The sequence below is a fragment of the Cryptomeria japonica genome, chromosome 9 (genome assembly GCF_030272615.1).
Source record: "Cryptomeria japonica chromosome 9, Sugi_1.0, whole genome shotgun sequence".
Classification (NCBI taxonomy): Eukaryota; Viridiplantae; Streptophyta; class Pinopsida; order Cupressales; family Cupressaceae; genus Cryptomeria; species Cryptomeria japonica.
Window position 1 is genome coordinate 545227032 of NC_081413.1, and position 24020 is coordinate 545251051.

Here is a 24020-nt window from a genome sequence, read left to right on the forward strand (position 1 = left end):
TCCAAGCCCTTACCCTATCTTGGGATCATACCCTCAAAGTTTACGGGATGCTGATCCTTACCCTATCTTGGGAATCATCCTATTGATTGGATTTAGACTGCCCCTCTTTGGAAACAACTCCATTCTCAACTTTCTTAAATACTGACAGTAGTAACAAGTATTAGGCTATAAGTATACTAACTTGTCATGTATTATGAATATATATGAAATTAAGTATAACTGTCATACATATTGCAGTCCATATTAATATTATTATTAAATTCTGCATAAGATCATTATTAGTTATCATATATTAAGCATGCACTAAGCACATTCCCATGCATACCACCTAGAACAAAGATGTTACTATCTGTAACTTAAAATAGTTATGGTCCGATCCGATCCGAGGTGATATCACTAGATGCTTTGATTTCTTTCCTTTATGTCTCTCAATATGAGGGAGAGGTCACACCTCCTCATCATGTATGTTCTTTGGCAAGAGACACACCCTTTCACAATCAGATCTGCAACTCTTATTTAAATCAAATCTTAATCACTACATAAAGTTGCAACCAAAAATAATAAGCCCTTAACAACAATCTTAATTAACCAAGCATCCTCTTATAATATTCGGTTTAACAAGGACTAAAATAGAAGATTTGTTCATTTAGCATTTTATGTTTTCATTGTTATCAAAGTCGTCTTTGAGAGATCCTTATATTTACAAACATGTCACCAAAGAAGGAAAGGACAAGAGACTGAAATTACATGATTAAATCTGATCGCTGGTTAGTACGAACCTATCTCTAATATTTCCATCAAGCCTATCTTCAACTTCCAGCCTCATTAACCTAACCTGTGAATGAGACAACAATCTGGAAATAAAGGAGTACTAATTCCCAAAGCTGAAAGTTGATCTAGCCTATAGCTCTGATACCATGTTAATTTTAGCACTTTCAGATTAGAGGATACTCAGAAAATCAGAATTTGTTTCCAACTAAGTTAATTAGATTTTCAGATTTAAGCATGATAAGAAATGAATGCAAAAGAGACAAGACAAAGTTACCCTGGGAAAACATCCTAGGAGGAAAAACCCAGCCAGAAAAGATCCTCAGATCTGATTATGGTTTTAGATTCAATTGACAATTACACACTTATCTGGAGTATAGAAGTTGCAGTCACAAGGAAGATGGTATGGAAGACTACACAGCTAGTTTGTTGACAGTGATCATGTTTTATAGTCCTTCTAACTTGTCTTGCTGTGTATGCACCTTTCAACTAGTTGCAGTCCTTTGCTTGAGCCTTCAATGGAGATTCATGGAATTCGTAATCACCAATTAGATCTGCTATTCATTTAGTTCGCTGTGATCACTAATTGGATCTGCACATATATGGAATTCGCTGTGAGCATCACTTAGATTTGCACATACACATAGTTCACTGTGACCTACTGCTTGTAAGGGAGTTCGCTGCACAAGAAGAATACATTCGCTATGACCTACTGCTTGTAAAGGAGATCGCTGCACATGGAGGATATATTTCGCATTTGCTTGCAGACTCCATTAATGATATTGTGAGAGGTATATGACTTATTTATAGGAGAGCAACCACTCCTAATCAAGTCGGCTTATGATGAATTAATAACCTTTAATTTATTTGCATCACTTTAACCGAAACCCTTTATTAGATAGGGTCGGCCCTATTCATGTAAGCATGTTATCTTGCACGTAGCGTGGTATTGAGGAGTAGCGTGGTGTTAAGGAATGCGTGATGTATAGGGCCTAGCCCTAAGAGTGGCGTGTGGGATGAGAAGGGCCCAACCCCAAGAGTAGCGTGTGAGAGGAGAAGGGCCCAGCCCTTGGCGGATTCCAATGTTGCCTTAAGGCAATTGGAATCCGCATTCTACCTAGTTACAATCAACAGAAGGAAGCTGAAACAAGAAAGAACATTCAATTAAATCAGAATTGATACAAATCGTACCAGGCAGATTTCTGATTTATAATATCTAGATTATTCCCTATGCACTTGGGGATGTGCTTACATCCAATAATGGCACCAACTGAAGGGTAGATGATGAACACAAACCAAGAACACCAGTTATGGCTGAATGAAAGTCTTCACCACTTCCAGTGTAAAGTGTACCTGCTGTAATGGTGGCATCAAGCTGAAACAACCATGCCCCAGCTAGGAAATTCAACCACCCTGATGAAACCCTCACCAAGCAATTTGAATCTCCACAAGGAATAGCGCATACACTCTGACCAATAATGCCAATGCCAAAAGAATCCACTGCCAATCAATAGTTGAGGGCTACGTCCCAGCCAGTACCAATCATGGGGTTTGCGTCCCAGATTGAAGAATTGCTCTACTAGAGCAATATCGCACCAAACAAGTTTTCAATATGTAAAAGATAATAAGAAATTAGGTTTCCTTCTCCTTATATCTCTTTCCTTCCAAATCGAACCCTAAAGATATATGAAAAGTGCGCTTTAATATAAAGTCATATTTCCCAATATTGGGTGCCCAAGTATAGAAAAAACACCACTTTTTCAATATAGAATAACTCCAAGCTCCGAAAGGACCTTGGCAAGTGAAAATCATTTAGAAAAGTTCAAGACCTTTCCAACGAGGTATAACACATGGGCATACGAATCCAGATGAAGCCAAAAACTCCTTATTACTCCGTAATGGCTATAGACATAGCCTTATTTTAAATATTAAAACGCTAACTTAGGAAATATTTAAATATATTAAAAATATAACCCAAATAGCTACAGAACGCTCGAAACACACCAAAAGCTTGAAATTGAACCTGTCACCTGCCTGTGATTGATGTCGGAAATCATGGATCAACTGACAGTCTCATCCCTAAAATCTAGGGATGCTCCTAGAAACTAGGAAACACACCCAAATCTCCTGGAATTGAAACCAAGGAATGGTCTCATGGAACCCCAACCCTGGATGCTGTCATAACCTCCTAAAAGTAGGAACAACCTCCTAAAATGTAGGAACTGCCTCCTAAAATCAAGGAACTTCTCCAAACTGGTCTACTACTGCCAGAAACACCAAATCCAAACACTGAATATCCTGACTGAGTCTCTATCCACCATTGCCAGCCTACAATACTCTATAATAGGCTAACTCACATGTCTCTGCTAGACAGAGCTAAAGAGGGGACATGACAATGCAACACACAGTAAATTGGTTTTCAACCCTTTTACATAATAGACCATGCTGAAGATAAGCTTTCACAAATATATTCTTTACAATCAACTATAACCTACATGCCCAACATAACTAAAAATTTCACCACAACTTCTTCAGAAAATCACTCCAAACAATATTGTCTTCAGTTTTTAAAATCACAAAGCTTCAGATAAATTACTCAACCAGTGATTCATTTCTTCAAGTTGCAACTGCGCTTAATCTCCGATATAGCTTCCACCCATTTTTTTAACTCTACTCAACTTTAAAAAAAATAAACACCACCACCTTTGAAACGTATGCAATCTTTAACAGATAAACCTGTAGCAGCTCGTCCACACACACAACTGTATTTGTTGACAATCCTCTCAAACAACTGCTAGATGCAAGTTCTTACACCAAAAAGGCACCAATGCATACTCATAAAAAAATGACAATCAACTTGGCATCACAATATCATATATGTCACATCCACATCTAATTTTTCGGCCCAAAATATTGTCTTACTGTTCGATCACCAAAAAGCTTTTAAACAAAAGATAACCACTCCCTATGTGCTGACATGTAGATATACAGGATCAAGCTTTTAGATACAAGAATACGATTTAAAAAAAAACGCATCTTACTCAGCTTTTCTACGCTTCCTCTAAAGTAAAAAAAAATCCAAACAATCATTCAAATATATATAATGAAAAGATGCTCTATAAGAGTTGTCAGCAGTTCGAACAGACCAAAGGCACAAGATAGGAGTTATATTACACTGCAACCAACTTCTAGAGAATATGAAACTTCTTGGTCACAGACAAAAGAGTTACTCTGCAAAAAACTGAAACAACAGTTACGGCAAAAGATGCCAAGCAAAATGTAACTGCCCTGACAGGATAAGGTGTAACTGATATGAGAAAACTGCTCATACTAAACATGAGCTGAAATTGAGAATATTGGACATTTCTGCCGTTACAAACTGACAAGACATATTGATACAAAAATGCCACCTGGACACATACGAACTCAAGAAAGAAGGCTGGAGGAGAAGCTCAGATCAACAAGAAAGAAGCTATCAGCCACAACACAACTAGACACTACTGACAGAAAACAACACTCAACATCAATGACAAAACATTTTCTACAATCTCCCCCTTTTTGACATTGATGGCAAACCACCTGAATAATTCGAAACCAACTGAACTAGAGAACTCCCCTTGTGTTGCTACTCTCCCTTTGACATCAATGACTGAAACAAAATCACAGAACCGAAAACAACTTGTATCCCTGATCCAGGGCATAGAACAAAACAATAAATGCTCCCCCTGAATTCATTCCGTAAATCAGTGGTGGAGTGAAATCACTCCAAGTTTCTCCCTTAGAAATTCAAAAGTCTCCTTGGCAAGCGGCTTCGTAAAAATTTCAGCCTGTCATACCAAGCTCGTGGAGCTTGTTTAAGACCATATAGTGCCTTTTTCAACTTGCAAACATAATCAAGTTTGTTAGTCAACACAAGTCCATGAAGCTGCTCAATATAGACTCTTTCACTTAGATTACCATTAAGAAATGCAGATTTAACATCCATTTGAAACACTTTGAATCCTTTATATGAGGCAAAGGCAAGAAAAAGTCTAATGGCTTCTAGATGTGCTACAAGTGCAAAAGTTTCATCATAATCCACACCTTCTATTTGAGCATATCCTTTACATACTAAGTGTGCTGTATTTCTTACCACTTGACCTTCCTTATTTAGTTTGTTTCTGTAGACCCACTTCATGCCATTGACGTTCTTGTCTTTGGGTCTAGGCACAAGCTCCCATGTGTCACTCTTTTGAATCTGCTCAAGCTCCTCTTTCATAGCAGCTATCCAATGTTTATCTTCAACTGCTTCTTAAAAACACTTAGGTTCAAACATAGAAAGTAATGAAACATCTTCATGTTCAAAATAGTTTACATTTTTTCTAGTGGCTCTAGCTCTATTTTCAGGTAAAATCTGATTAACAGGATGATTTCTTTGCACACATTTAGGAGCCTTGGAAGAGGTCTTACCAACTTCACTCTCTGATTCATTTTCAGAATGTGTGCTTGCTGTCCCATTTTGCATGCTAGATGAAGAAGATGCATTTCCAGCTCCTGATTGAGAATATTTAGAAGTACTTTGAGTGTTGTTATTTGCTGTCCATGGTTGTGGTTGTGAAGAAGAGGGTTGAACAACACTAATTGTCTCCTCCTTTTGAGCATTGTTGCTGCCATTTCCATTCTCATAAGAAGTGTTAGTCATCTCATAAACTCTTACATTAACACTTTCAACAATTTTATGCAACCTTTTGTTGAAGCACATATAAGCTTTGCTTTTAGAAGAATAACCCAAGAAATTGCCCTCATCTGATCTAGGATCAAACTTACCTAGATTATCATCATCTCTTTTGATATTACAAGGACTACCAAAAATTCTAAAAAATTAACTGTTGTTGGTTTGCCTTTCCATAGCACATAAGGCATCTTGTTATATTCAAAGTTACCCGAGGATGCGTCCTCGACCTGAAAACCCTCATCCTTGTCTCGGGGACGTTTCGGGGACTTGGGGACAGCCAGGGGACATTTCCCCCCATCCCCAAATTGCCCCGTATTTTGAGGGGACGTCCCCGAAACGAAGGGATGCCTGCCCTAGCTCTGAGGGACGTCTATACGTCCCGAGGACGGCTGGGACGTCCCGAATCCATCCCGGGGACGGCCAGACGTCCCCCATATCTAAGGCCCTTGAAAAATATTAAAAAAATTAAAAAAGTTGTATTTTCAATTTTTTATTTAAATTTTCTAATATAGGCCCCTTATTAATTCAAATTGTTATTAAAAATAAAAAAAATTAAAAGATAACATTAATTAAATTTTAAATTCATTAAATTTAAATTCATAATTTTGACAATGAAACTATATGGCAGCAATGTAGCCTTTGGGCATTTTGACACAGAGATTAGAAAATCGCCAAACTCGGCGAGTCAATAGAAAAATAACACCCAACGCCTTTATTTAAAACTCAGCGATGCCCCTTGACCCCACCTTGGGGGCGCTGCCCCCAAACCCTCATTGAAAAATATGGGGGGAAATTGTGTCGATAGAAGTGGGGAAAATTTAACCTCCGAGTCTATTGATATGCATATTGACAATGTGAATGAATTGAAATTCTGATTTATGAATGCATAATTGCATATTGTCTATTGAGTATTAACAATGTTGTATGTTCAGAATTTACAGTCTAAAATGTTTTCAACTTTTCATAGTATCATACACATGCTATATCCATGTTTTATTGTTTTCATATGAATATAATGTATGTATGCATGCTTTATCCATTTTTTCATATGAACATTTATAATTTTGAAATTTTCCTATATATTTTAAATTTTTCCTATATTTTATATAGCCGTCCACTTTGCCGTCCCCCGCCGTCCCCAAATTTGGCAAAAAAATTTGCCGTCCCGGAAACGCGTCTCGCCGTCCCTTGCCGTCCCCATCCTGGAAAATCGGGGTAACTCTGGTTATATTTAGTTCTTAACAAACTTCTATTTTGTATATAAACAACTGTATGAACAACTTCTCTCCAAAAAACATCACTAACCTACGCGCCATTTCTTGTACTGTTCGATTCTTTCTCTCAACAACACCATTTTGTTGAGATGTTCTAGGTGTTGAAACTTGTTTTTTGATTCCATTTTGCTCACAAAAACTCACAAACTCATTAGATGTAAATTCACCACCGTTGTCAGAGCACAAATATTTAATCTTCAAATCTATTTCATTCTCAACTAAAGTTTTAAATTTTTCTATGGCCTCTGATTTTTCTTTTAAAAAGGTCACCCATGTCATATGAGTAAAATCATCAATTAATAGCATAAAATACTTTTCACCTTGCAAGCTTGCTGTCCTAGTTGGTCCACATAGGTCAGTATGGATTAACTCGAGTGGTCTTGAACTGGACAAGTCCTTAGATTTAAAACTGGTTCTGGTTTGCTACCCCATCTGACAATTTTTGCACACAATATCAGTAGGTTTCTCAATCTGTGGAATGTCTCTTACAACTTCCTTCTTGCTGATTTTAATCAGATTTTCAAAATTCATATGCCCAAGTCTCTTATGCCATAACCATGCTTCATCAAACTGACTTAAACAACGCGTCTCACTGTTAGAATCATCAACAATATAAAGATTGTTTGCTGCCCTAGTAGCATTAGCAATAAATTTTTCACTTTTGCTTATAGTGCAACAAAATTGAATTGAAAGAAAGACCATATCCTTGGTCACATAGCTGACTTACACTTAACAGATTGTGTTTCAAACCTTTGACGTATAACACATTTTCTACTTTTGTTTCACCATCATTCAAAACAAGAGTGCCTATATCTGCGACTCTTGCGGAAGAACTACCCCCAAACCTGACTTTACCTCCATTCATTTTCTTAAGAGTAAGGAATTTACTTTTGTCACCCGTCATGTGTTTGGAATAGCCACTGTCAACGTACCATATATCCTTCTCATTCTGAGCAAGGAAAGTTGTCTGCACAACTAAAGCTACTTCAGGACCTGACTTTTCTTTCTTCTTCCAAACTTCCATATTCTTCTTCCCTTTCTCTTCTTTATCCTCCTTCTTAGGCAAATCTGTCAACACACTCTTACAGAACTTTGCAGAGTGACCAAGGTTATTGCACTTGTAACAAACAATAGCATAATTTCTCAAAGGTGCAAATTAATTTTGATTCATAGAAGTGAAAATTTTCTTACGAAATTTTCTGCAATTTACAACCTTATGACCATAGTAGTTGCAAGAAAAACAGTAACCATAGAAATAAGCATTGTTGTAACTAGTCATACGAGCTTGTCTAGCATTAAGATACTTATCAAAGTTATCATTTCTATTTTTAGGAACAAAACCAGCATTAGGCTTCCGTTATTCACCTCCAGAAGGTTTAGAACATTGACCTTCATCATGACCAACTCCACTCTTGTCAAGTGACTGTTTTTGAGAGCTCAATAAGCCATCTAGTGTCATAGTACTATTCTGAAAAGTATTTTCTTTGCTAAACTGTAGAGAGGATTTTTCAAGCTTCCTCAATGAGACAATCTCTTCTTCAAGTTTTTCACAAGTAGCCTCCTTGTCCTTGAATTGTTTTTTGAGATCTTCTTCAATCTTTTTACCTTCTTCAATCTACACTCTAAGGTCTTCAATAAGTTTTCCAGCAGCTTCTAGTGCAACATTATTCTCAGAAACTTTGCCATTTTCTTCCTGTAGCAACAGTTCAAGATTCTGATTTTTCCTTTTTAGTCTCTTAATCTCACTAAGAGCACTAATCAGCTCTTGTTCAAGATCAACCTCCACATTTTCTTCATCAAAGTAATCCACTTCTTCTTGAATGTCTTCAACTGCCATGAACAAGATTTCATCATTATGATTTTCTTCTTCACTACTAGGAGAAGAGTCACTCTCGTCCTTGGAGTAGAGACTTCTCTTAAATTTTTGAAACTTCCTTTCTCTTTTCACAAACTTCTTATTGTTTTTGAACCTTGATTCTTTTTCATCATCGCTGTCATTTTTTTTTTCATAAGGACACTTCGATGCAAAATGGCCAATTTTCCCACAGTTGAAGCACTTTAATGGTAGCTTGCCCTTGGATTTACCAGAGCCTCTTTTCAGCTTCCTAACAAGATGCGCCGCTTCATCATCAGAGTCTTCTTTTGAACTCTCACTGGATTTTTGTTCCTTTTCTTTATCCTTCTTCGAAGCTTTAAAAACTGTTTCCTTCTTTGATAAACGCTCAACATTAGTCCGCATTTTATATGCAGTCAAGTTCCCATGCAACTTATCTACTGTTAATTTGTCCAACTCTGCCATCTCCTCTATTGCTGAAACTTTGGCATCAAATTTTAGGGGCAGCGACCTTACAATTTTTGGAACCACAACTTTATCTTCCAATGTCTCTCCCAAACCCTTCAGAGAATTCACAACTTCATCAACTCTTAAGAAGTATGCTGCTATATTTTCATCTTCTCGCATTTTGAGACCCTCAAACAATATTCTATGTGTTTGTAATTTTGGATTCTTAACTTTCTCGTTCCGTTCATAGGCATTTTGCAATTTTTTCCACATAGTTTGGGCTGACTCACAGTGCATGACCTTGACAAACTCAGACTTAGACAAACCACACAAAATCGTATTCATGGCCTTAGCATTGTTTTCAAAGGCCCTCTTTCCATCAGGATCTGTAGGTGGTTGAGAGGGCGGAGTATACCCATTAACCAGACTCATATAGACATCAAAACCAAGATACATAATATATGTTTTTGTTCGAACACTCCAAAACGCATAGTTTGACCCATCAAACAAAGGCGCCCTATTGGTTGCTAAACCTTCTAGAGTACTCATTTCAAACAATCAAGATCAAATCTTCAAGCTTTTAAGCCTTGACAAAAAATGACTGGCTCTGATACCAATTGAAAAACAAAACAAAACTACTGAGAGGGGGGAGGGGTGAATCAGTAGTTTGATACTTTTAAATAACCTTAACCAAAACAGATAGAGACACTCAACACAAAGAGAACACAAGTATTATCTCATGGAAAACCCAACAGGGTAAAAAACCACGACTTGAATAAACTTCATTAAATGAACTGGGCTCCAACCCATAATTGCAGCAGTGCACCAACTCTTGTACAAATATCAACTTAAGATAAGCACCAACTCCTATACCAGAGGCTGCAACCTCAGTCTGAGCTCGGACTCAAAAACTATATTTAGATTTATATGAAAATGACAAAGGTTATAACACTACTTTATACTGTTATATATAAAGCCATTGAAATGCAACACATAGTAAATTGGCTTTCAACCCTTTTACATAACAGACCATGCTGAAGATAAGCTTTCACAAATATATTCTTTACAATCAACTATAGCCTACACGCCCATCATAACTAAAAATTTCACCACAGCTTCTTCAGAAAATCACTCTAAACTATATTGTCTTCAGTTTATAAAATCACAAAGCTTCACATAAATTACTCAGCCAGTCATTCATTTCTTCAAGCTGCAACTACGCATAATCTCCAATATAGCTTCCACCCATTTTTTAACTCCACTCAACTTTAAAAAAAATAAACACCACCATTGAAACGTATGCAATCTTTAACAGATAAATCTGTAGCAGCTCATCCACACACAGACATATCTGCTAACAATCCTCTCCAACAACTGCTAGATACAAGTTCTAACACCAAAAAGGCACCAGTACATACTCAATATCATATCATATGTCAATCAACTCGGCATTACAATATCATGTCACATCCACATCTAATTTTTCGGCCCAAAATTCTTTCTTCCTGTCCTATCACCAAAAAGCTTTTAAGCAAAAGATAACAGCTCCCTATGTGCTGACACTTAGATATACAAGATCAAGCTTTTAGATACAAGAATACGTTTTTTAAAAAACGCATCTTACTCGGCTTTTTATGCTTCCTCTAAAGTAAAAAAAATCCAAACAATCATTCAAACATATATAATGAAAAGATGCTGTATAAGAGTTGTCAGCAGTTCGAACAGACCAAAGGCTGAAGATAGTAGTTATATTACACTGCAACCAACTTCCAGAGGATATGAAACTTCTCTGTCACAGACAAAAGAGTTACTCTGCAAAAAACTGAAACAGTAGTTTGGCAAAAGATGCCAAGCAAAATGTAACTGCCCTCATAGGATAAGGTGTAACTATGTGAGAAAACTGCTCATACTGAACATGAGCTGAAATAGAGAATATTGGACATTTCTGCCATTCCAAACTGACAAGACATATTGAGACAAAAATGCCACTTGGACACATACGAACTCAAGAAAGCAGGCTGGAAGAGAAGCTCAGATAAACAAGAAAGAAGCGATCAACCACAGCACTGCTGGACACTGCTGACAGAAAACAACACTCAGCATTAATGACAAAACATTTTCTACACAAAGGGCTAAGTTTTGGGGACAAGGGGACGTGGGCCTGGGGTGGGGGAAACGCGTCCTTGTGGAACACTGACAGCAAGTTGTATATATGGCAAGAATGAAGGGCAAGTTTTCATTGTTTATGATCAGTTTATGATCGACTTTATCATGTACAGTTTGTGGTCGATTTTATGAGATAACTGATTACAATTAGAAGATGCAGCGATCAAAGCAACTTCATTAACAGGTGGATTTTTTGAAGTGATTTTGTAAGCAGTCCATAGAAGAAACAATGACTTCATCAGCAGCAATTTAAAGTCTGAATGCAATGATTCTATTGGAGATAATGATACATGCAGAATGGTGCCTTAATAATATTAAGGTGGCGAATAATACTGGCATGCTATTTGATCCAAATACATTATGCTATGACAATTGATCTTCATTATGCAGCGATTTAATTCTTATGTTAAATGGAGTGGTAGAGATTAAAGGTAGTTGATTGTAATGAAGTTGCTTTCGTAGCAAAGGTAGCAGTTGCTTTGCTTAATAAACAACAACGGTGGATAGAAGACAGCGATTAATTTATTAATTAATCAAAGGTAGCTGTTATGGGCAAAGGTGATTATTTGTCTAACCAAAGGTAGTTACCAGATTAGATCGCAGCGATTAGTAAAGAATAAACATCAATCAAAAAAGTGTAATACATGTTGTAAAGGTAGCGCTTTGATTAGCAGTGTGCCGCTTTGATTAGAAGTGTGCTATTAAGGAGATTAAAGAGTGCGACCATAATATATCAAAGATATATATATTCAATATATACAACAGTGACTTATAATTAAAATAAACAAACATTAAAAAGTTGCGATTATAAGAAAGGAAAAAGTGTGATTAATATTCAGAGTTGTGACTATTTGTGAAAGAGGTATGTCTCTTGAAGCGAAATTTGAAGATATAAATATCATATGAAGTGTTGTGTGTTGGTTAGAAAAATAAAAAGAAGAGTGATGAGTGAAATATCAATCAGATATATACAGATTTGCATATGAAGGCAGAAGACAGATTAATGATAATAGAAGAGAAGTATATGCAGATATAGTGGGAGGATTATGCAGCGTTTCATGCAGAGATAAAGAAGACTTTGGAGCAGCATCATGAAGCATATTGAAGAAAGTTTTGTGAGAAAGTTGATGGCAGATTTGTAATAAGGGTTGAAGACAGATTTGTGAGAAGAGTTGAAGGAAGATTATTGTTTGAGTTATGATCAGATTTGTGAAGAAAGAGTAACACATAAGCTTGGATCAGATTTGTAAAGGAAAGATAAATATCATTCAAGATCAGAAGTTGTAACCAGATTTATGAGGAAGGGAGAACAGTATCATCCATTGAAGAATGCATAGGTTGGTGCCTATCAAATAAGAGATTGGTGTCTCTTGCTGAGTTGGTGCTTCCAGTGGGTTGGTGCCTACAAATTTAGAAGTGGGAGTTGGTGCTTCCAGTGGATTGGTGTTCACAAACAAACTTAGGGATTGGTGCCTCTAGTAGGTTGGTGCCTACAAACATTGTAAAAGAAGAATTATATAAAAGCATTGATTTGCCGTGGTTTTCTACCATTTGGGTTTCCAGGTAAAACATTGTGTTATTGTGTTCTTATGTGCATGGGTGTTGAAAGTTAGTTAATAATGCTATTGTGATTAATAAAGTTAAATTGGTAAAATTTGTTGTTATACTGATTAAACCCCCTCACTCAGTATAATCATGTGCCAGTGATCGCTGATGTTAAGTTGCGGATAACAATTTCGTTATATTCACCAATCAATGTTAGAAATTCGCTGATGGGAGATCGCATACATGCAGGGATCATTCATTGATTGTGATTATGTTGTAAGGCATCAATATGCCTTTGTTATATACAAGACACAAGTCTTCTTATCTCCCAAGTCGGCCTTGTATCTTGCCGCCAAAAACAATACTTATGAATATTCAAATATATGTGTTTTACCGCCCAAATTGGGCCTACCCCATTTACAAGTTACACGAGTCTGGGCCCAACCCAATTACATAATTGATCGCTCTAATTATCACAATATATTTTAAATTTTAATTGCCAAAGGCAGCATTAAAATTTAATCAGGTTAGAATCCGATTCTAGCTATATTTTTCAACACTCCCTCTTAGCTAGGGAGGATTCTAATAAATAACCAAGTTATATTTTGATAACAAAACATTACGAACCTTCTATCTTGCATACCCGCAGAGGATGGATCCAGCTTGCATTGCCCGCAGAGGGTGAAAGAGGTCTTTCACCTCAACTTTCTCCGTGAGAAGGATACACCACCACCTTGCATTGCCCGTAGTGGGTGGTTCCACCTTGCATTGCCCACAGAGGGTGGAAGATACAACTTAATGTATCACTGAAGCTGAGACTCCCTCTCAGCCAAAGCTCTGCTCTCCACAAATCCAAGTCTATCTCTAAAGTATTCAAACTTCACTCGAGCAAGAGGCTTGGTGAGAACATCTGCTATTTGCTCATTAGTGTTGATGTATTTCAGCTGTATGGCTCCTCTCTGTACCATATCTCGAACATAATGATAATGGGTCCACATGTTTTGATCTGTCGTGAAACATAGGATTGACAAACATCTTTATACAACTCTGATTATCACAATGGATGACTGTAGGTTCCTAAGGTTGTCCAAACAACCCCGCAAGAAGCTTACAAAGCCACACTACTTCTCTTGACGCCACACTTGACGCAATGTATTCAGCTTCAACAGTTTCAATGCAACTGAGGACTGTTTTCTACTACCCCAAGAGATCATGGCACATCCCAAGCTGAAACAGATGCTTGAAGTGCTCTTCTTGTCTGTGACACTTCCTGCCCAATTAGAGTCGAAATAACCTTCCAAGGTGATGACAGTGTTGAGAGGATACTTCAGCCCATAACCAACTGTGCCTTGCAAATATCTCAGGATATGCTTGTCTGCAACAAGATGAACATGCTTGGGTTTGTTCATGAATTGGCTGAGAGCACTCACTGCATAACAAATGTCTTGTCCAGTGTTAACTAGATACATCAAGGATCCAATTAACTGCTTGTACTTAGTTGGATCTGCAAAATCAGAGTTAGCTGCAGATATACTTAACTTCTTCAAGTTAGTTTCCATAGGAGTAAACATAGGTTTGCAATCCATCATTCCAAATCTTTTCAAGATATCAACAATATATTTTCCTTGACTTAGAATGATTTTGTTAGATTTTTGCCATACTTCTAATCCTAGAAAGTAATGCATTAAACCTAAATCCTTCATTTCAAATTCTGAAGCTAATTCTTTCTTACATCTAATGATGAGACTATCTTCAACAGTTAGAAATAAATCATCCACATATAAAACCAGAATTACTATTTCACCATCAAATACTTTAAAGTAAAGGTTAGAATCAACATCATTCTTACAAAATCCTAAGCTTACCAAATATTTATGAATTCTTTCATACCAAGCTCAAGGGGCCTGCTTAAGGTCATAGAGTGCTTTCGTTAACCTGCAAACGTGAGATTCTCTTCCATGAATCTCATATCCTTCTGGTTGTTCAATATAGACTTCTTCCTCAATGACACCATTTAGGAATTCGGTCTTTACATCCATTTGATGTAACTTCCAGCCTTTAGCTGCAGCAATAGCTATTATAGTTCTAATAGAAGTATATCTAGCAACAGGAGCAAATGTTTCCTCATAATCTATGCCTTCCTTTTGGGAAAAACCACGAGCTACAAATCTAGCCTTATATTTCTCAATACTTCCATCAGCAGTATGTTTAATTTTAAACAACCATTTAGAGGATATGACAAACTTACCTTTAGGTCTAGGCACAATTTCCCAAACATCATTCTTGATGATGGACTGGTATTCTTCATCCATGGCTAACTTCCATGCTTGCTGCTTCATAGCTTCTTCTACAGTGGAAGGTTCGGTCTCAATGATGTAACACATCAATGCAATATAGTTGGAGAACTTCTTAGGTCTCCTACTTTCTCTAAAGGTGCCTTTGGGAGCTGCGAACTTTTTTGCTGCTTGAATTGTGTTTCTAACCCAAAGTGGTCTCTTCTTGCTAACCACAAAGTCTCTGGGCCCATCAATTGGATCTATGGGCTTGGGTGGATCATTATGTTCTATAGGTTTTGGAGGCTCAATAGACTCCCTCTGAATCTCAGGGTTAGTATCAACATCCATATCTTGATTTTCATTTAGTTCTTTATCAATGTCAACCAAAGAACCCTTAGATCTTTTAAGAGCAATAGTTTCATCAAAAGTAACATCTCTACTTACCTCAATATACCTTTGACCTGGAATGTAGATTCTGATACCAATTGAAAAACAAAACAAAACTATTGAGAGGGGGGGAGGGGTGAATCAGTAGTTTGATACTTTTAAATAACCTTAACCCAAATAGATAGAGACACTCAACACAAAGAGAACACATGTATTATCTCTGGAAAACCCAACAGGGTAAAAAACCATGACATGAATAAACTTCATTAAATGAACTGGGCTCCAACCCATAATTGTAGCAGAGCACCAACTCTTGTACAAATATCAACTTAAGATAAGCACCAACTCCTATACCAGAGGCTGCAACCTCAGTCTAAGCCCTGGTGACATTTGATAACTGCAAACTTGCCAATCTTTATAAAAGGAAGTCGCCATGCTTTATAGAATAATTTGCCCAACATTTGGCTTATCTTCGTCGACCATCATTTGTCTTGGACATTGTTGTGACCTAAATCACACATCACCCCATCCCAGATGGGGACCCCCTACTTTTTAGGTGCTCTCAGTCTTTTGTTTTGTTTTCAGTCTCATCAGTCTCTCTGCTTTGCGAGTGTTTTGGGGTCAAATGATTGAGTCTTCTTTTCGTTTGAGTGATTTTGGTGAAGTGTAGGGCTCATTTTGTCAGTTTTAGGGGTTTCCGTTAGGGTTTTGGAAAAACTGAATGTGAAACTGGAATCAAGACCCTTCAAGGAACCTCCCAGTAAAATTTGAGCGAAAACCGAGCAAATTTCTATTTTTAGAAAGTTCCCATTTTTCAGGGATTTTACTTAGTCTTGAAATGTCTTCATTTTGCCAAAAACCAAACTTAGTATTTTCTATTTATAGTAAGTCATCTGATGTCCTGTTTTGGGGTCTAACATTGATAGTTTGAAAAGTTTCTATCTTTGGAAAGTTTGTTTTGACAGGAGCATTCAGGCAGACGATGGAGATCAAGCATTCACGATTACTTCTAATTCTGGAAAGTCAAAAGGCAGATAGAATCAGTCAAAAATGGTTAAGTATTGGCATCAAGTCCTGAAATGGAAAACTCAAAAGTCATCAAAGTTTGGAAAGCAATATGAAAATCCTTCAGTAAATCAATTTGACATCCAGATGAAGGAGTCCGACATCATGGAAGGAAGAAAAGATGAAATTCCTTCCCTCAAGCCATCCACCGCTCAAACTAAGAAGAGGGCACCAAATTTAAGAAGGTATGGTAAATGTCAAAAGTGAGAAATTCCTTGACTTGATACAAATTCCGCCCTAGGCATGGCAAGGGCGCCAACATCACATGGTCTTGGATAGAATTCTCAAGGATGGAAATTCTTGCCTTAGTCAAAATAGCGCCCAAGAAGGTCAGAGGGTGCCAAAGTTGAGTTGCCTTGGAATTCATTAAAAACCATAAAATCCTCCTTCATAGCATTTTAGCGCCCAACAAGGCTCAAGGGCGGAAAACTTGGGTGGTCATGGAGAATTGCAAAAAAGGTAAATTCCATGCCTTATGAAGAATTGTGCCAAACACCAAGGTATGGCGCTAAAACAAGGAGATCTTGGAAAGGTTGGAAAATATGAAAATCCTTGCCTTAGTGGATTTAGCGCCCATGCTTCACCAAGAGCGCCAAAATGAATGGACTTTGGAATTCCACCATGTGAAATGAATTCCATGCTTGGGTTTGAAAATTCAGAAGATTGTCTAAGGCATGAAAATCCAAGGGTCAAGGAGGAATGAAAAGCAAAAATCCCCTCGGGAAATTTTTTGAAATTTCCATTTTTAGACACCAAATCTTGTCAGAATCCGAAACTTTTTACAAATTTGGACTCATGAGAGATTTTTCTCTCTAATGGATTCGGGTCCTAAATTTTAGGGAAATCCCTAAAAAATAGGAGATGGTGAAGAGGCATGGAAAATCCCCTCCGAAGCAGGAAAAGTCAAGTGGGGATGATAAATTAGGTGAATCTTGAAGAATATTTCAATTTCCCTCCAAAAATTTGAAAGAATGGAAAGTTAATGAGTTGGCGAAGGAATATTCGAAGTATGACGCATGACTCAGTGCATTAAGAGGAATTTCCAAATTTGAACTCAACAACGAGGGAGATTCCATGCACATGGTGAGATAGATGGGAAAGTATGATGCATAATGAATGCAATTGCCAATATTGATGGCTCCCAACTTAGTAGCACGATTTGAGAAATTCTATATAAGCATGGAGATACATTTCATTTCTCACGTGCGAATTTCAAGCACAAAGAGTGGAGAAGAAGCAAAGGTCATACTTAGTGGATTTTTCATCATTTTCAAGAAGCTTTTTAGGGTGGCGGAATCAAACAAGGCGGCTACCATCACCAGGCAAGCACAAATAAAAGTGGAGATGAAGGGCTTTCTTTCGGTTTCCCAGATAAATTCCAGGTGGAAGGAGATCAGTGATACAAATTTGGGCACATTCAACCTAGCTGCCTTTAAGATCAAAATGTTTGGAACAACAGGACATAATCCATCCCCAACAGCTATCAAGTTTGTCAAGAGCGGAATTGTTGTGGCAGCTGGTTTTCCTTCTGCTATTCAGTGTCCAGATTTGATTTTGGAATGTGCAAAGCATTGCAATCCGGAGCGGAAGACAATTTCAACATCATATGGCAGGTTGCTAGTGACTTTGACTTCGAAAGCAATCACCGAGGCCTTCGGAATTCCTTCCCACTATTCCATGACATACAAGACCATTAGCGGAGCTCAAGCAATGTATGATGCGGGTCCTACCAGGTGTGCTGATATAATCAACAAACGGTGGTTGCTAAAGCCTAGGCCACATGTCTCCAAAATGCCGAAAACTCACTATCTTCGAATTCAAACAGGAATATGTGGACCTAATAAAAATGCTGAGCAGGCTAATGGGATGTTCACATACTGTGAATTTTGAAACATGGATGTTCTTCTACATCGGCGAGATCATGAATGCAAATGGATTAGTAGATTGGGCTAGATTGATCAGCCATTACTTGCATGAACAACTAAGAGACTTGAAAGAAAAGAAGTCCCAATCCTTCTTCATGAGTTCCTACATAATTTATATGCTTGCAAGAAGGGGAGGATTTGATGGTCTGCGAGCAAAAGGAATCATGGGCTGTGGACCAGCACAGCTAAAAGTGCACGAGTGTTATCCTCGGCTACATCTTCACAATGTTAGTTCTTACAAGCTGGTGAACGACACCTTCACTATGTACCTGACAAGACTTATGCAAAAGGAATTGCACACAAGGGTGTCGCCACAAGCTAGGGCCTTGGTTCAGAAGTATGGACCCACGTTCTTACAGTTTTTGAAATTCACCTATATCAGGACGTAGGGATTCTCATTCCAGTCATAGAAATTGCCAAAGTATCCATCCGACAAATTGATGTTGCTTGAATTCATGAGGCAATTAACAACCTATGATCAATTACAGAAGAAGAAGAAGCAGTCTATTGAATTCCCAGTTGTTCTAGGTGATTTCGTGGAAGTATGCCCAGGTTTGGAGGCAGCTGAGAAAGAAGCAGAGGAATTAGCATTCTATCGCCTGACATATTGTACATCCAGAGCTCAGTATGATCCTTGTCGCCAAATCAAAAAGGTTGCTGGAGTGAAATTCATACACAAATTTCACTTAGAGGTTTATTGGGCAAGTGCCAAGGATGACCTTGAAATCCGGAAGAAAATGTATTCCAGAGTGCCCCTTGACACCATCAGGATAAGTGAAATTTTCCAAGTGCCAGATCAAGTGAAAGAGGATTCAGACTTGACGCAACTTGAATTTGAGAAAGTGAAAGATCAACCCATTCAACTGCCAAATTGGTCGGAGCCTGAAATTGATGATTTGGATATCCTGGCTAACTTTGTGTTGAAATTCACTAAACACTAGGTTGATCGGCAAATAAGGAAGTTGAAGGAAGGAAATGTTCACTTGACCTATCAGTTGATGGGAAGTCTAGATTCCCATAGCAAGGCAACTGAAGGATCTTCACAGGCCCAGGTAGAAGGAGAAGTCCCGCTTGACAAAGGGAAAAGTGCTCCAAAGAGGCCAAGGGCGGCAAGGAAGAAGGATGTTCAGTAGGAAGTCTAGCAGGAAGTTCATCATGAAGCCCAATAGGAAATCCATCAAGAAGTTCATCAGGAAGTTCAACAAGAAATGCAGCAGAAAGAACCTCTGCAAAAGAGAGAATGGGTAGAAAGGGTACAGTCATCAGCAAATTCTTCTAGTGTACGGGAGGTACAGATGTTCGTGTAGGAAAATCTAGCAGATCCACCTCCAGGCAATACTCCAACACCGGATATACTCAGCATCAGTGCTTCCCATAGACCCAATCAACCAAGAAGTCAAAGACAGGAAAGTCCTCTACACCAGGAAGAAACTCGTCAGGATAGTTTCGTAGAAGCCATCCTTGGCGAAATGGAGGAAGAATCACAGGAGCAAGAGCCGATGGAAATCCATAGTCACTCCATTCTCGCTCCTAATTGGCTGATGGATAGACTAAGAAGGGAGCCAGAAAAGGAAATTGATTCAGCCCGAGAACTAGAAGAGCTGTTGAAAAGGATGGATCAGCTGGTAGAAAAAGAAGGCTCCCCAGGAATTTTCCAAGGTCGTGAGGGATGAATTTGGATCCTGGAATTGCACATAGTTGAGCCTGCAGTAGATAAGGGTATGAATGAAATTAGGCCAGAAGATTATGTTATCAGACAGGTTGATCTTGGTCATGCTTCCACAGGACAAGTAATTGGAGACTTCGAAGGATCTTCCTTAGCCATGAAGGAAAAGATGTAGAAAAAGAAGGCAAAGTGTAAGAGGCTAAGGGAAGAAAATAAAGCCTTATCCGAATACATTAGAAGTCTTAAGCGACCACTGCAAGTCCCTCATTCATTCCTCCTTCCCTCCCTAAGGAAGTTGTTGATGACACAAAGGTAATTAAAGCAATGGCACAAAATTCTAGGGAATGGGTGGAGGATGTCTACATTGTAGCAGGAAAATTCATTGAAGACTTTTGTCTCAACTTCATTCTAGGTTTGTGGCCCTCCTGAACAGATTGGAGATAGCGGAATGTTTGTGGGAATATGTTTGCATATATCAAGACTTAACCATCCCGCGGCTCAGAGCTCTAATGAAGATTCCGAAGCAAACACTGATTGATGGGAAAGTAATTAAGGAGAATGAGGTTTATGACTTTCCCCGATGGTTCTGCGTTGTTTGTTCAGGAAAGAATACTTTTGACAAATTTAGCACGGAGTCTTTAACTTTGAAAGACTCAATCAGAAGGGTGCAAGAAGTCATCAATGTAATTGAAGCACTGTTCGCAAAGAAGCTCAACAAGGGTGGAGTAACAGTGAACTCCCTGAAATCCCAGTTGCACGAGTTCTTCTTCGTAGGTTCATTCACTAAGGAACATGTTGCAAATGTTTCTTTATTTTCCAGTACGATGAAGAAGACACAAGAAATCATGATGGAGTGGGAAAGCTTCTTTTCCAAGAGCGAGGAGGAAAGCACCTTGATGGAGTTTGATATTGAAAGTGTGCCAAGTGTCTCCATTGGGGAGCTGGAAGCCGTCATCAGTAAATTCATTGCGTATGCAATTAATGAACTGGATAATGGTCGTCCTTTCTTGGATGAGAATCTTTTGACTGAGTAATGGCGGCACATTTTCTGCTGGAATATTTTTGACTAAGTGACGACCTGGTCAATGCATGAAGAATGCATGAAGAATCGTTTTGCATGCAGCCGTCTTATTAATGGTTTTATGACAGATTCTCTATGCTTCTAGCCGCCACATGAGGGAATGATGGGCATTTATTTCTTGCATGGGAATAATTGTTGTATTTTGGGCAAGTTTGATGTAATGTGGTGCATTTAATGCATGAGTGGATGCCATTTTTGGGCTTATTTGAATTAATTGTATATGGGCTTAATGGCTATTAAATGCTGATTCCCACCTTGTTGCATCTTGAGTGGATAATCTCGTAGGAAAACCCTAATTAGGGTTTGCATGTAGCCAAGGCCAAAAGCTTATATAAAGGGGTGACCCCCCTCATTTGTAACAGAGGAGAGATTGTTGTCAGAGATTGTTGCTAAGAGTTTTTGAAGCAAGCACTTAATACATTGTTCTATTGTTGGTGTGTTCTTGTATTGTTTTGAAGCTTGCATGGTCTCACTTTCTTCATATAGATTAGATTTGCTTTCACGTTGCTAGATGAACTGGATTTGATAGGGTTGCTTGTTGCAAAGTCCGTGCTCATACTTTTGGTGTGTAGCTGGTTGTTGCATATTGTGCAAATTTAGCCTGAGCCTTCGTTATATGTGTATGTGTAACTTCGATTATCAGTGGAGATTGTTCGATTTGATGGTTTCTATTGGTGATTTGAAAATCCTTAACATACCCTCTGAAGATTGCACCGCCTTCATGTAGTTGTGCTCTATTGGCGAAACGAAGCGTGGTTGGATTTTGCATAAGTAATCCCGTCTCCGTGTTCATAGGATTAGTTTAGTCTTAGCCTAGTTTTCTAAACCCTTTCCCTATTTACTTTCAGCATACTTCAAATCCAAAAAGTCCCACAAAACATTGTTTTCAAAGCTAAATCATTCGTATCAAATCCTTGAACTTGCATAAATTTGTTATCCTCTTCAAGTGAATGCGTAAGGCCCCTTGGGTTAACAACAAACTCATCAACCAATTGAGTCACGCCCAGGATTAAAGGAACCTTGGAGTTAGCCGTTTGATTTTTTTTGCAATCTTAGCATATGGTATAACTTTAATCAAGAGAGAATAGAGTGATCGTTGGTAAACTCTATTCTGTGTTCGACGTAGTCGTAAAAAAAACGTCAACATACATCAAACTTGATTTTTTATATGTAAATCAATGATTCAAATCACATCAATGACGATCTTCTTCATTAATGACAATTTGTTTATTAATCTCATTCATTCTTCTAAGATAATGAATATCTTCTTGACATCAATTACAAACTTTCAAATTGTTCTTCCCCCAATTTCTTACCCCTAAACCAATTGAGTTTGATTTTGGTACCTAAACTTCAAAGGCTCTTATTCAAATAACTTGATAACTTGATAAGTGGGGTGAATAAATTGTCATCTTCATTTTTTGAAGAGTCGTAATGCTTTGAGCGTCTACATCTTCCTCTTTTCTGGATTCTATATATTCAATGGTCAATTTGTTTGTGTGTATATTTATTAATATATTCAATTAGATAACCTTCTTTTATTCAAGTGCAATATGTCTCATATATTCAAGTTGTTTCTAGAAGAATCACAATTTGAGAAATTTGCATAAATCTTTAATAGTTATGATGCTTAAAGTATTCTTGTTTTGATTTAGTTAAAAAAAATATCTTCCAAAAAGCATGGCTACAAGCTTTCCCAATACAGTCTCAAAAAGGGTTGTTGATAGTTAAAGCTGAATTGTGATGTGAAGGTGAATTTTAACATCTTGGTTATTGTTTCTTTTTTTACAGAGGTTCTGTGTGGTCAAGCCTTGTCCTAAAGATTTGAAGTGCGACGTGGAGGTGAGTTGTAATTCTACAAACACCTTTTCTTGGTATGAACTGTTTTACATAACGTCTTTATATGCACATTCTTCTACAGGATAATGTTTCATAGGTATTTTCATTTACTTCATCAGTTTTCACTTGTATTTTCTACACCTAAATAGAAAATACTAGGGGTAGTTTGACAATTGACCACAACATTCAAGGCATCCAGTACCATCATAATTCAAAAGTAAATAACCCATGCCAATTACACCACATTAAATGAAGTGAAGTACTTATTTATTAAGGAATTTGTCTTATAGTGTTATAATTCAGTGTTCCATGCGGATGCCTCCCCCCTTGACCCCAAAATCCTTGCATTTCTGGGACACGAGGATGTGGGATAAATGGTCTCCTTTAGTGAACTTTTTAGAAAACTTGAACAAGTTTTCAACTTTTCTACCTTACAGGCATTTTGTCAAACATTTGTGTTCAAGGCTTGTTTCAAGGTTTATGTTTCCTTTTGTTCTTTCAATAAGATTTGATGAATAATATTAATTTTCTTCAAAGGATCAAAGTGTATTGAACAACATTGTTTAATCATAAATCATCCTGCATTGGAATTCAAGAAAGTGACAAGGACAATTTAATTCTGACCTAAATATACTGCTGCCCACAAATTGAGGAAAAAAGATATTACAGCTGATGAAGATATTAACAGTTACAATGACATAAAGAAATGCCTTGAAATGTATTTCAAAACTGCTGTATAGTATGATGATATCTGCTGAAACCTCACAGCCAATACAAAACAAACATGTCTTCAAGAGGCAACAGAGTCTTCAAATCAACCTTTTATAATGGCTTCAGCAATGGAATTTCACAATACACCAAAAATTCTGTGCCAATATCCTTGCTGCTATCTGATAAGGAAGATTATTCCAAACAGCAATCGGATTGCCCACTGTTCATGCCCTCCTTTTTTAGCTCCTCAAAACATGTCATGCCCCCGCCATGACGTAGGACCAAACACACCGAGTATAGTCACATGAAATTGTTTTACACT

General features: G+C 37.7%; 1 protein-coding gene across 1 annotated transcript in view; it reads left to right on the plus strand.

Annotated features, from left to right (window-relative positions):
• The window catches only part of LOC131061006 (chromophore lyase CRL, chloroplastic), a 128685-nt gene that overhangs the window by 90124 nt on the left and 14541 nt on the right, over positions 1 to 24020 (plus strand). Inside the window, exon 5 of the mRNA XM_057994507.2 lies at positions 22940 to 22990. Within this exon, the coding sequence (XP_057850490.1) occupies positions 22940 to 22990 (51 nt within the window). The remainder of the gene's footprint in view (positions 1 to 22939; positions 22991 to 24020) is intronic.